This window comes from Myotis myotis, unplaced genomic scaffold (assembly GCF_014108235.1).
Source record: "Myotis myotis isolate mMyoMyo1 unplaced genomic scaffold, mMyoMyo1.p scaffold_m19_p_15, whole genome shotgun sequence".
Classification (NCBI taxonomy): domain Eukaryota; kingdom Metazoa; phylum Chordata; class Mammalia; order Chiroptera; family Vespertilionidae; genus Myotis; species Myotis myotis.
In genome coordinates this window covers 9854087-9869133 of record NW_023416319.1, presented here as the reverse complement: position 1 = coordinate 9869133, position 15047 = coordinate 9854087, and the positions used below count along the sequence as shown (strand labels likewise).

Below are 15047 nucleotides of genomic sequence, written 5' to 3'. Positions count from 1 at the left end.
CCACCCATACAGTAGAATGTCTTACAGGAGAGGAACATGGAGCCTGGGAAGCATACTGCTTTACAGCAGCCTGGAAGCAAGCCTTCCCTTTGTCCCAGAAGTTCCTCTCCCAACATTGCTCCCTGCAAATACTACCTTGAGAAATGTCCAGGGAAAAGAGTGGTTAGGGCCTTGCATTCCTGGCATGCCCAGCAAGACTTACAGGAGTCTGAGAAAACCATGGAGGAGTGATTTTCAACACCGTGATTACGCACCTCCCCCCATTTTATAGATGGCAATACTGAGGCTTAGAAAGATTAAGTAGCTGCCCTGAGGTCCACACCCAATAAGTGGTGGAGTAAGAATTTGTATCTATACTAGTATATGCTAAACCCAGTGCTCTAAGTCATCCACTATTTTTTTTTATATAAATATATTCACAGGGGGAAAAATATTGTATCCCAATTTTTTGTTTTAAAAGCCAGATATTGCAAGTATGATTTAACTTGTTACTGCATTGTGGTCCTAAATGAGTGTGAAGGCAGGCATCTGACTTAAAAGCCTGTCTTCTTAACCATCATAATATTTCTGTACTGCCTCCCATTAGATGCTCATGTGTTGTATTTGAAGTGTTATATGATGACAGGTTGTTAAAAAGTGCCCTGCTGTGATTTCAGTGAGCTTTGTATAATTTAACATTTTACTGTATCCATTTAACTCCAAATCAACATGGTAATAAAGTGTAAGAAGTGAAGCTGCAGGTTGAGATCACATGTTGGTTGGTATGTGATTTTCCTAATCAGAAAAGACTTTCTGGAAGAATTTTTACCAAATGAGTAAGGCTGGGCAGACACTGTGTGCTTAAGGTTGGAAATAATGGTTTGGTTTATTTCCCATAGTCCTGGTGGTTTGGGGTCAAAACACCTGACCAGGTTGGACTGAATGATGGAATACTTCAAGCATATTAAAATCATTATTATTAAGGATGTTTGGATTAATGCATGTGTTTTAATAGAAATTCCTGAGAAAGTAAGTACTTTGGTGCTCTATGTCTCACTTGGCAAGCACTCAGTAACTATTTGTTCACCTAAACAAAAATGAAGCACAAACGTAGTCCCAATATTATTTGATCCCAGGCGGGTAACTCCCTGGACCTGGTTCCTCAACCGTAAAGTGAAGAATTGAAATGAAACCCTTTCCGCTCTAAACATCTGGTCAAATAAAGAGTAAGCATATGGTTTCAATGATGTTTTGCTCTCACCCTGTCAGCTTGAGCAGATGGATTTGGAAGTCCGAGAGATACCACCCCAAAGTCGAGGAATGTACAGCAACAGAATGAGAAGCTACAAGCAAGAAATGGGAAAACTTGAAACAGATTTTGTGAGTCAAATCCCATCCTTGTCATATTTACTGATCTTTATACTAAATTTTTATTTATGTCTCCTGCATTTCCTCCACATGCCTCGCCTCACTCAGCATTAAGTGTGTCGTCTTCAGGAGGTTGTGCAAAAGACAAGCAATGCCTTTCATTGTTTGTGACCCTGGACCTAAAAATGTTCACAGAGCGAGCTAATGATGGAATTCAAGGGATACTGGATTCATACAGACATATTCAAACTAGGTGGTCCTTTGCGTTTGGATAGTATTTCCTGGTATTTACCATTTATTAGAATTTTGAAACCAAATTTCCGGCCTTACAAAGTTTGCAGTATTCACAGATGGACTTAAGAGACTCATAAATGTCCTGAAATTATATAATCACGTGTCGCCTAATGATGTTTAGTCATATACAATGGCGGTCCCATAAGATTGTAATCAAGCTGAAAATATTCTATTGCCTAATGCTGTTGTCATAATGGTGTCATAATGTCCCCACTCAGTGCCTTGCTCTCATGTTTGTGGTGATATTTTTAAAAATGTACTGCACTGTCAATCATATAAAAGTATATTGCTTATAAGTTCCGGTCCGTAATGCTTGATAATGACAACAACTGACCATGTTATGGGTTTAGGCATATACTATAGTGTACTTTTTATTATTACTTTAGAGTGTACTCTTTGTACTTACATTAAAAAAAAAGGTTGCTGTGAAACTGTGCTGTGCTATGCTCGAAACAGCCTCATACATCCCATGTTTATTACATATCTCCTGGTTAAATCATTTTCTCTTGTGCTTGATTTAATCTCATGTTGTTTCATTCATCGTGCCCCTAAGCATACAAATTGCTAATGTTGCCAGTAAGAGGCCATGTGAAGTCAAAATTAAAGTGAGTGAGGACTATGAAGGGGTAGAAAACCAGTGGTGGCTATTGCTCTCCAGTCAGGCATTTCCAGTGCCACCAATGCTACGATCTCTCAGAACAGAACAAAGTGACAGGACCTATTAAAGCATCTGCTTCATTGAAGGCAATGAAACTTAACCAAAATAAGAGAAGGGCCTGTGTCAGACATGGGGAAACTTCTAATGCCCTGGAGGGAGGGCCAGACAGCAGCGTGTCCCTCTCAGCACCGGGACCGTCACGGCCAAAGCGGAAAGTTTGTCTGCAGTGTTGAATGATGAGGCTGGACCTGGTTGGGATGATGAGTTTACTGCTACTCTGGGCGGTTTACACAGTTCAAGAGCTGTTATTCATTACGTAATGTGAAAGTGAGTGCTGAGTCAGCAGGTGCTGGTGAGAAGGCAACTGAAGGATTTTTGGCAACTCTAGCTAAGCTGACTGTGGAGGGAAATTACCTGCCAGAGCAAATCTTCAACATGGACGAAAACTCCCTATTCTGGAAACAGATGCCTGGAAGGACTTGCACCGATAAGTAAGCCAAGTCAGTGCCGGGCCTCAAGGCCATTGAGGACAGGTTCATAGCCTTGGTAGGAGTGTCGTCGGCTGCAGACAGAAATCCTTTGTGATCTGGTGCAGTGAGAAGGTGGGCCTTCCAGTAAGCACACACTGCCAGTGTCCTGCAGGAGCAATAAGAAATCATGGACGACCAGTGACTCAGTTTCCCCCACCCCCACCCCTCACCCAAGATGCCCTCCTGGGCTCAGGGTGATGTCACCAAGGTATGATGAGGACACTCAAGAGGTTCGTCCATGACTTCAGAGGATTAGCCAGGAATGTGGAAGTTGCAAAAGTCAGCAAGACTGTGGGGGGAAATGGGCAGTTACTGCTCAATGGGTGTAGAGTTTCAGTTTTACAAAATGAGAACTTTTAGAGATTGGTTGCTCAACGATGTGAATACATTTAAAACTGTTGATCTGTTCACTTAAAAATAGTTAAGATGGCCCTAGCCAGTTTGGCTCAGTGGATAGAGCATCAGCCTGCAGACTGAAGGGTCCCGGCTTCCATTCCTGTCAAGGGCACATGCCCAGATTGCGGGCTCGATCCCCAGTAGGGGGCGTGCAGGAGGCAGCAATCAATGATTCCCTCTCATCATTGATGTTTCTGTCTCTCTCTCCCTCTTCCCTTCCTCTCTGAAATTAATAAAAAATATATTTTAAAAAATAGTTAAGATGGTAAATTTTACCAGAATTAAAACTTGAAATGGGAAAACAAAGATACAGATGAGGATCAACCTGAGCTTAACCTGGGAGGGATGGGACTCATGGGTTGGCATGTGCGTTAACTGTATTTCTGACCCTGGCATCCAAATTCATAAAGAAAGGATCTTTCTGCCTCTGTTCCTACCTTTGGTGTTTTAGAGGCCACACCTTCTAGACTCCAGTATATCTTCCCACGACAAGACCAATGGTATCAGACATAGTAGAAATTCCACCTAGAGTGTAGAATAGGGAACTTGCATGTTTGCATGTTTATTTTATATTTTAATGGATATTTTCCTGAGAAGTTGAGATAGGCTATGTCAGTTGCTGTGATGTGGTTGCCTTTTAAACTTGTGTTCCTATTAGTTAAAAACAATCAGAGTTTGTGATGGACCTAAACATGAAAGGAACTGAACACCTCGTTCTCCGCTCTGCACTGGATACACCTTCTGTGACCATTCTGTGCAGGGCAGGCTCTCAGCGAGACTGGGAGGTGTGGTGAGGAAACTGGATTGATTTAAGACTTTGACAACTCGAATTTATACCTAGACAACTCTAATTAAAGTTAATGTTTCAATAAAAAGGATAAAAATGAAATCAAATATTTCTAAGGATTATTTTAGTTTGCTTACCCCATTTTTATGAAACTCGTTTCCAGTGATTTTTTTCTTGGTTTCTAAACGACTAAGTGTATTAGTTTTCCAGGGCTGTCGGAACAGAGTACCACAGATTGTGTGGGTCCAACAGCAGAATTTATTTTCTCACAGTTCTGGAGGCTGGAAGCCTGAGATCAAGGTGTCAACAGGCTTGTCTCTCATGAAGCCTCTCTCCTTGGCTTGGAGATGGCCGCCCTCTCCCTACGTACGTCTTCACATGGTCTTTCCTCTGTCCTAATTCCTCTGATTTCATGCATTTTCATTTCTTCTTCTTATAAAGAAGCCAGGCATCCATTGGATTAAGCCCACCCTAGAGACTTCACTTTAGCTGTTAACTCTTTAAAGACCCTGTTTTGAAATACAGTCACATTCTGAGGGACTCAGGGTCAGGACTTAAAAGAATTGGGGGAGACATCATTCAGCCCCAAACACTGAATTTAGTTTTGATCTTTTCTAATTAAAATTCTTTTTCAGAAACTAAATTGCTTCTGTGGCTTACAAGTCAGCTAACCCAACCTTCAGGGTTTTTTTTTGTTTTGTTTGTTTGTTTTTTGTCTCCTAAGGAGTATGATCCTGGGTAGATTCTTCCAGGTATTTGGATATTGCATAGTTGGATAAATATTTCTCAAGCATGTTTTCTATTATAAATAAAAATAGAACCAGCAAGTATGAACTAAGTACTTATGCTCTGGGCTGTCATTGACAGTTCATGCCTTTGTATGTATATTTGCTTCCACAGCTTTCTTCTGTGACCGGAAACATCATTATAAAGTGCTTTAGCAAATTTCATTTTATTGAAGAGTGGACAGAGTAGGTGTGGATTACTGTCCCCACTTGACAGAACCAGGAGGCTCAGATTGACTCTGGGTTTCATCCAGCAAGCCTTTCCTGAGCCCTGTGGTATATCAGGTGCTGATCTAGATGCTGGAAAGAAGCCCCTAAGGCAGGGAATTCAAATTCCAGTGAGAAAGACAAGAAGTAAATTTGTTAATTGCAGAAGAAAGATCTATAAGGGCATGGAAGACATGGTAAAGACCGTGGTGTTTTCTCTCTGTTGGTGAGAAGCTGATGGAGGGCTTTTAGAAGTGAGTGGTCCTTTGACTCCTATTTTATAGCTTCCTTTACCCACTCTACCATATCACATGGGATATTAGTAGAAAATATTTATACAATTTTCTTTTATTCTTATTTTCTTTTTATAGTTAACTAGAGGCTCAATGCACGAAATTCATGTAAGAGTAGGCCTTCCTTCCCCCAACTGCTGGCACCGGCTTCCCTCTGGCACCCGGGACCAGGGTTTCCCTCCAGCTACCAGCAAGCACCCAGGACCCGGGCTTCCCTTGCAGCCCCAGCTTCATCTGGAAGGTCGTCTGGAAGGATGTGTGGTCTAATTAGCATATTACACTTTTATTATTATAGCTTACTTATTTTTTTAAAGGAATGGAGAATATCTTCTTAAAGATATTGATACCTTTCGTATGGTGATGTACCATATCTAGAAATATTGACTTTCAAGAAAAAATTGCAGAATTGGTCCTTCATCTCTCATTTGCTAGGTTTACTGCAAATGAAGCAGCTCTCTGATTCCCATTGTAATAGCATAACTTTGGGGAAACATTTATGCCAATGGGGAAAGGCAGAGGACAGCTCAGGACTTTTTCCTTATAGCCCATTGGATTCTTGCCTTTATTTTTTCCCCTAGCCCACCTCCCCTCCCCCTCTGCCTTCCCTGGGTTCTTCAGGCTGCGTCTCACTCACTTCCTCACTGCATTTCTAACTCAGACCTCTGCGATGCCTATTTCTTAGTATTTGCTGGATACTTCTCCCAGAATCCATTCAACACAAACACTTCAATTTGACAAGTACTCGTCACTTCCGTATTTGCTGGATACTTCTCCCAGAATCCATTCAACACAAACACTTCAATTTGACAAGTACTCATCACTTCCGAGTTCTCGTTTTGATTTCCCCCTCTCCATCACCTTACACATCCAGTTGGTCATTGCGAATTAACCATTCTGTCAGTTAGCTGTCTCCTGTCCCACCTCCACTGCTGGAAACCTTCATGTTCCTCAGTCTGGATGCTGTAGGAGCCTCTCCTCCTTTTGTTCCTCTCCCACTTAAACCACCCTCTTCAGCGTTTCAGAATTCTCACACTCTGATCTGAGTATGTCCCACTGTCCACAGAGTCTTCATTGCCTGCTGGATGAAATCTAGGTCAACTCCCAGGATTTCTATTCTGTTCCATTGCTTCCTCACATGACTAGTAATTTGATTATCCTGTGCTCAGTATTGTGGATCATGTGTTGTTAAAGCGTAGATTTTGTCATTTGCCTTTTTCTAATACATATATATATATATATATATATATATATATATATATTTAAATATATACTTCACTGATTTTTTACAGAGAGGAAGGTATAGGGATAGAGAGCTAGAAACATCGATGAGAGAGAAACATCGATCAGCTGCCTCCTGCACACCCCCTACTGGGAATGTGCTCGCAACCCAGGTGCATGCCCCTGTAAAAAATATATATTTTTATTGATTTCACAGAGGCAGGGAGAGGGAGAGAGAGATAGAAACATCAGTGATGAGAGAGAATCATTGATTGGTGCCTCCTGCATGCCACACACTGGGGATCGAGCCCACAACCCAGGCATGTGCCCTTGAGCAGAATTGAACCTGGGACCCTTCAGTCTGCAGGCTGATGCTCTATCCACAGAACCAAACCAGCTAGGGCTGTCATTTTTCTTTAGAGGAGTGCATCTCAATCTTTTTCCATTATTACATTACACTTCTAAGGAACATTTTTAGACTTTTAAAAATAATTTCCCTTCCTTCCCCTCCCCCATGAAATGTTACTATCACAGATATTCTGTATGTCTGCATGTCTATGTCTGCTCATGTGCAGTGGCCCTTTGGAGGACCACACATCTGTGTAAAATGTAAGATTCTCCATCCTCCCAAGAACCCGATTTTGCCTCCATGGGCATGCTAGCACCTCCGCCGACAGTGCATGCTTTGGAGGCTGCGGAGCTTTATTTGGGCAAACAGATGATTTCCAAGCAGACCAGATCGATCCTTTCAAGGCTATTGTTCAGCAATGTTAAGACGTGTCTAGCGCAGTTCTGCTTTTGACGGGCCTTTCTCAGGATCCATTTGATGACTGGAGCATTCAGTGACTACTCTACCCTTTGGTCAGAATTCTGCCTCCCTGCTTCGGGTGACCTCCGGAATCACCCTTTTCTCCATAACTCCCAATGCCTGTTCTCTGCAAGATCTCAGGAGAGCTTGCTGTCTGCATATGCAAGCTCATTTTCAGCCAGAGGCCTAAAGAGACCCCTTTATAGATTTCTGAAGCTCTTTCTCTGGGTGGCTGCCTTCTTCCCATCACCCTGCTCAATGCCATTCACCTCAGCAGGGCCAAGCTGCATGTCTGCCTCCTGAGCTCAGCGACGTCTGTGTTCCATTTGGGCTTCACCCCATGTGCTGTCGTCTGGAAAGAGCCTGCATGGTTAAGAGCCAGGCGATTGTAGGGCTCATTTCAGGTGTTCCCCTTCTCCCCGGGACTGCGATCCTCTTGTCCAGTTTTTGAAAACAATTCCTTTATGCATGTCCATTTTTGTAGTTGTTCGGAGTGGGGAGGTTAGCCTTGACCAATTCCTCCTGTCACGACTGGCATGAAAGTTCAGTTTACTCTTACTGTTTCTAACTGTTTATTAATCCTTAGAGCAGTGGTTCTCAACCTTCCTAATGCCACGACCCTTTAATACAGTTCCTCACGTTGTGTGACTCCCAATTTCATTGTTACAAATTGAACATAATTAAAGCATAGTGATTAATCACAAAAACAATATGTAATTATATATGTATTTTCCGATGGTCTTAGGCAACCCCTGTGAAAGGGTCGTTCGATCCCCAAAGGGGTCGCGACCCCCAGGTTGAGAACCGCTGTAGAGGATAATTGTGTACATCTGAGAATGAAAAAGTAATAGTCTGCTGTTTACAATGACCTATCATAGAATTTAATTTGTAACTGAATAAATACCTACCTAAGAGATTTTGAAATTCAGGTTATAATTTGTATTTATAATTGTGGGAAGCTTAGGGAAGGCAGTGGTCATCTCTAACCCTTTTATGTTGTTGCTACTTATGATGACTCAGTTCACTTGCCTAATTCCATTCTTTTAGCCTCATATAACCTAATTTTTAAAAATACATATTTTTTTATTTCAGAGAGGAAGGAAGAGGGAGAGAGAGAGAAACATCAATGATGAGAGAGAATCATTGATCATCTGCCTCCTGCACGCCCCCTACTGGGGATCAAGCTCCCAACCTGGGCATGTGCCCTTGACCGGAATAGAACCTGGGACCCTTCAGTCCACAGGCCAATGCTCTATCCACTGAGCCCAACCAGCTAGGGCTCACCTAACATTTTTAATTTTTGGCTTGTTATAGTCTCAGGGTAAGTTAGGAATATTAGGTCCAGAGAAGTTAAAATTCAGTCATTTTATTTTTTAGTGAGGAAACAAAGGACCAGGAAGACCAAGTGACTTAACCTTAAAGTCACGCTGCGTTTTAGAGTCAGGGCCAGAATCACGTAACCTGAACACATATTCTAGTCTTCTCTCATTGATTCTTTGTTTCCTGCTTCACGTTTCCATAAAAGTCAATTTAATAGCCTCTTTATGTATTTGAAAACTTTAAAAAAATTAGAATTTACACATTTAAGCTGTTTTTGTAATTTCTTCCTTCAGTGTTTATATGAGGTTAGCTTGGAGATGGCCATGTCAGGGCATTCCAGGAAAATGAACCAGCTAATAGGGGAAGAAATATAGTTGAGGATTTTCCAAGTTTAAGACTTGATTTGCTTCTTAAGAAAATAAAATCAAACAAAAACAAACAAAAACCCCAAACGTGTACAAACCAATCAACGAAAAACACAAATTTTGTTTAAAATATTTGAGCACGTCTCAGTAAGTTGAAAAAGAAACAAGTACGCGATGCCCCAGGATAAGGTCCCTAAAGTTGTGAGAACACGGTGTATGGAATGCCTTTTACATCTCTGATCTTGTCCTATGATGCTAGCCCCATCTTGTGGTTAATTTGGGTAGTTGCGTATTTCTTTTTCCTTGTAGCAAAGATGAACTTCCTTTAAGACATATACACACACATCCAGGATTTGGCATGGAGGATTAGATTGTAACGAATGTTAGAAGTAGAGCTTTTTAGCCGCAGTCTCAAGTTCACTTCTATCCCAGGTCAGTGGTGCCCGAATGCTGTCCTTTCCCTGTTTGGCAGGCTATGTGATGTGATTGTTAGACCAGCTCCTAGTGCAGAGCTGTCTACATCAGAGAATGACACTTCTATTGACCGTCTCAGCAGTGAGGCTGAATGGACCTAGAAACCAGCTACCTGCAGACTCTCCAGACTCTCGGAGTTGGTCCCTTAGGTCAGGGTTCAAAGGATATTGTGGAACAGCTTGAAGCTTTTACTGCTGCTCTCTTTTAACGGGTGAATGGACAACTTGAGCATCTGAGTTTATGAATGAAGCCAGTACCCATATTTATTTTTTTAAGTCTTTTAAATTTTGGCTTTTGTTGAAAAGTCAAGGACATGATGCTCCTGTTTACATTTTATCTTTTCAGTTCTGATTCCTGGGATATTTTACGTATATTCTGTGGAAGCTGTAGAACACCAAGAAAGCATGTTTTAAAGACTGGGTTGATGTCTGTGGTTGTAGTTGTAGCATTAACTTGATCTTTCTTTCAGGGACATACTAGTAAATGCATTCTAGAAAGAAATAAGAAAGCCAGCCTGGACAGAGCTGTCTCAGAAAAGAAATTTCCCTCCACTAAGTGCACTTAACAAATATGTTTTCCATTTAAAAGATTATGTTGTTGTTTGAAACTCTGTAAAAATAATGCCTGCTTATTGTGGAATGAATATTCCTAGAGGGTGGAAAGAAGAAAAAAATCACCTTAGCTCTGTTACCCACAAAGATTCACATTTTAACATTTGATTTGTTTCCTTGCAGTCTTCCCTTCCCTTCTCTCTTGCATAATTTATTGTTTTATTTTACATAATAATGGTGTTACTCTATTCACATTTTTTTACCTTTCTTTAAAGCACAGATTCTAACATTGGTATTTCCCATTTCTATAAATTCTTAATCATCTTAATGGTTACATAATATTTCAATCAGTGATGTGAGTTCATCTTTTGTTGAATCCTAATATATTTCCATTTACTCCCTCCATAATTTATTGTGCTACAGTCAACATATTAGAACAGGATTACTTTCATTTAAAAAAAGCAATTTATCATTTCTCAGAAGGCAGGTTCCTGAATCAAGGGGTATCAACAACATTATAGCTATTATTAAAATATTCCTTGGAATTACATTTTCATTGTGCCTCATCAAATCATTTTTGGTTTTATTTCTCCATATCTTCTCTGCTTTAGAATGTGATTTCAGAAATAAAAATCATAGGCAAACCAGGGCTAAGTACTTTATATGCATTACTCATTCAGTCCACAATTATATGAGAAAGATACTGTCATTAGCTGCCATTATAGGGATTTTACAACTATGGAATTAGATACAACTGAGTTGTTTTTTTTAAGATATTCATCCATGGGAGATACTATATCAATGTTGGTAAGGCTAGCAGATATGCCCGGCTCTCAATATCTGATCTAAAATTGAACTCATTTTACATTTCCAATATTTATTAATCAGAAACTGAAAAATATTTTAGTTATCTGGATATGACTATGACCTTTAAGGGAGAAAGTCATACTATATTTAGGTGCATATACATAATTTTCTGTTTGCAGATATTTTCTTAAGACTGTGGTTCCCAAGGTCGCACTAGGTGAAATTGTTAGAAAACTGTCATGCAGTTGGCCTCCTTTGTTTGTAGGCTTCTCATTCCAGGCTTCGACCTTGGTAATTCTTGTACTCACAAAAGTATCCTCCAATAATTTAAAAGGCCGACACAGGAAATGGACACGCCACATAGGGAAGAGACCAAAGTCTACTTTCAGCTGAAGTGATGCCTCCTGGGGGCTGATCTGTGCTTGTATGTCACTCTGGTCTCCTAATCCAAGATGCTGCAAAAGGTTCTTGCTCTTGACCCTTCTTCCCACCGTGTATACTTGGATGGAACAGTAGTACATATTAAATATTGTGTCCTTGGCCTTATGTACTGAATTTGAGGTTGGCCTTAATAGATTTTCTTTACTCTGGAAGCTCTGACACTTCCTTCCAATGGGAACTGTTTTTATGATACGTACTTTGGGCGTTAGCCTCTTGCCTTTATGAACTGCAGAACTAACTACCCAGTGTAGTCACTGGCAGAGTCGGAGTATGTACTGGTATAGATATATCTGTGTGTGCATAGGAATGCATGTGTAATTTTTAAAAAATTGGTGTCAGATTTCTGATTGGATTTTGCGATTTTATTGGAATATTTTTTCTGCCTCCTTACTAATTTTGTAATCATTGGAATTAAAGTTATAATGCCATTTCATGCCAGAAGGAGCAAATTTCTGTTACAACTTTCTGATATTTCTAGTGGTTTGAGTGTTCTAAGCAGATGCAGTGTGTATTTTCTGGAGATAGTGCTCGATTGCTTTAAAACAAAAAATTTATATAAAGTTTACTGGTTTTAATATCTCTCTTATAATCCTTCTTGAATGACTTAACAAATTATTATAGACTTCTCTGTGGCTTGTTTTGTCCAGCTATGTTGATTTACCTAAGAAATAAAGAGGAAAGATAAAAACAGGTAATATTTTGAAAGGTTAATTATAAACCCGTGACAACTTTGGCCTCATTATTAGTCACTAGATGGCACTGTTTATTTGCAGAGTGTCATTTTTTGAAAAAAGGGAACTGGTAGTAACTGAAATTACTGCCTCATGAATAAAATATTTCTGATGGGATTTGCATTTCTGTATTGGCTGAACACTGTTGAATGTTTTATTAACTAGCCCAGTGCAACTGTCAGCCTATTAAAGAGATCCAATGGTCCCTGCTTAGATAAATAAACTAAATAAATCCAATTCGTCAAATTGTGTTCCTGGCTGTTTATTTTCCATGCTTTTGATGTACGGTTTATTTTAAGTTAAAGCCACACTGGTTGAAAAATTAATGGGAAAATGTTATTTGGTGTTTGGAACATGAAGAAGCTAATTGCCATAGTAAAAAAGCCAGCTCTGTTTCAATGTTAAATTGTTTGCTCATAAATAGTAAACTTTGTAATGGTTGCTTATAAACTGTCCCATGGTCAAAAGACAGTGTGATGTTCTGTAAATATATGGTCAGAGACTGTGTTATCAAAATCTGTGGAATCCCTGGTTCAATTTCCCTGGGAAAAATACTATTCAAGCCTTATACTTGGTTTTGTCTGTGAGTCATGCTTAGTTTTTATGTATGGTACATTATTCCTTGAAAAGAAAGGTAGCTAATTGATTTTTAAATGAAATGCTTCTTATCAAAGTACTACTTGCCTGTCACTCTCCTGGTAAATGCAAACATGAAGGCGGAGACAGGGATGCTGGTGTTCATGTGCTGGGGCAGCCAGAGGCCTGGCGGCGGCGGCTCCATGCTCCACACAGAACTGATGCCCACATGTCCATTGCCTTCTTAAAGCTTATGTTCTGGGGATCTTGAAACTCACAATTGCATTATTTAATACCATCGACTGAACTAAAGCTTTGATACTTAGGCCCTAGGGTAACAAAAATATCCGAATAAAGCATGTCAATTTTGTGCGTTGCTACGCTAAATAAGTTAGCGACTGGCAATGACACATCATGCTTCTGACTTTTACTTCTCATTCCTCTTTTTCATGAATCCCCAGTTGCTTTTTATGCCATTTCTGTTGTCTTTTATCTAGTCCCACATTTGTGAGGTGCAGGACAAAACTTACAACAGATTAGGCATCTATGGCCTAGCACGTAGCTTTTAGGGCGTGCACTGCCTGTGATCAAGACCACGCCCGATCTGATCTCAGGGGTGAAGGTTTAAACTGTGTGATAGTGGTTGAAGACTTTTGCTGTGTCAACTATTTTGAGCTTTCCTGTACCAGCAGTTAAAATAGGGCTAGGAAATATTTCGCCGGAGACTTTTCTCTTGATTTCAAATCCTCAGAAGCCTTCAGGAAATGGACCATGTGTACAGATAGTCTCATTTTTTGCTTAGGTTGTTTCGTTTAACTTTGTGCCTTTTAGTTCCCCGAAGTGGAAAAGAATATATTTAAGAGTAAAAACAACTAACAAATGTGGAGTCAAATTGCTCTTTGGCTTTTAAGAAGTTCGTCAGGTCCTGGATTAAATGCCTTTGCTAAAAATGCCTCTGAAATTCTTAAGGGGCTCACGTTAGGGAACACCAAGAAGCAGGACTCCCTCCTCAGTGCATTTTGTTAGTTCTTGAGGCTCCTCGTGTTCTTGCAAATTCATAAAAGCTACTGTAGCTCAAGCTCCACCACAGACAGTTTTAAGGAGGTGTCCCAATGTTCTCATTCTCCATTTCGTTCTGTTAAATGTTGTTTAGAACAAGTCATTGCTGTCTTGGACTTGGAAATCTGCTGTGAAAATGGAGATTTCTGTTATTGGTTTTGAAGAAGTTGACCTGCAATTGCATCCTTCAAATGGAGAGAGTGGGTCAGATTTTATGATTTGGAAACTCACATTGCGTGGCATTGGCTGGGGTGTGAAATGAAAATATAGAAATTATAGAAATGAAATGTTTCTTTAAAATGTATTCTGTATTTTAAAACAAGGGTGCCCTTTGTTAATGTCTCCTGATTTTTTTACCCTTTCCTTTCATAATGGAACATTGCATCTGTGCATGTTCAATGGCTGACATTTTTTGTTTCATTGTTTTCTTATTTTGATCTTTTTTTATATAAACCTAGTCTATAAATAAATTTCAACTGAATATTAGGGTTGTTCTTACTTATGGACATAGGTAGTTTTTACTTTTATTTATTTTAGATGTTTTTATTGATTTGAGAGAGAGAGAGAGAGAGAGAGAAACATCTATCCCCTGCCACCTGGACATGTACCCTGACTGGGAATCAAACCAGGGACTTCTCAATTCATGGGATGATGTCCAACCAATGGAGCCACACCGGCCAGGAGGACACATGTGGTTTTTAAAGTAAAGCTTAGAAAGGGGAAAACTATCTCCATGGTTAGAATCTTGTAAGGTTTCTATTCTTTTTAGATGTAATGAAATTTAAAATTTTCTCTTTCTACTTTTTTAAAGAACGTGATTCAGTGCTATTCATTTCAAATGCGGTCTGGTCCAGGGCCTCTATATGATGGCTTTATTTACTCTTTAAAAATATCATGTATGTGTGTTAGATGTTTGTTCTTCTTGTATTTTTCTAATATTGTGTGTAAGCTAAATTTGGTCATTGACCACTTTGCCAAGAAAGGAAGTGTGAAATAGTGAAAAAAGGCCAGGGACAGTAGACCTCAGACCTCAAAAATGACATATTCATACTGCACTTCAGTTTCTGTATCTGCAAATTTGGATTATCATATCAATTTTGCCCACTTAATGGTGAAATATAAGAGTCACATAAGATAGTAAATATGCAAATGCTTTGAGAACTTCACTGATTTTTAGTCTGTGACTTTTCTGGGCACAGGTAGTAATCCTAGAACTAAAGAGTTCAGAGGTTAAAGTATTTCAAAGTCAAAAGATTCCTTCCATATCCTAAAAATGTACACCCTCTTTCTCAGTGCTTCAGTAGCTTACACAAAGGACTGAAATGTGAAGTCTTCCATCTTATTCTCAGATATGACCTTCTAAGTTGGATTGCTTTTATTTTCTAGCACATTTTGTCTTG

At 39.7% G+C, this 15047-nt stretch overlaps 1 protein-coding gene across 9 annotated transcripts in view; it reads left to right on the top strand.

Annotated features, from left to right (window-relative positions):
• Positions 1–15047, top strand: part of VTI1A (vesicle transport through interaction with t-SNAREs 1A) — a 314965-nt gene that overhangs the window by 8428 nt on the left and 291490 nt on the right. For all 9 annotated transcript variants that reach the window (XR_004972119.1, XR_004972117.1, XR_004972120.1 and 6 more), the window contains exon 3: positions 1249–1359. Coding sequence is in view for 5 of the 9 variants with exons in the window: in XM_036335991.1 (XP_036191884.1) it covers positions 1249–1359 (111 nt within the window). In the remaining 4 variants the exon portion in view is untranslated. The remainder of the gene's footprint in view (positions 1–1248; positions 1360–15047) is intronic.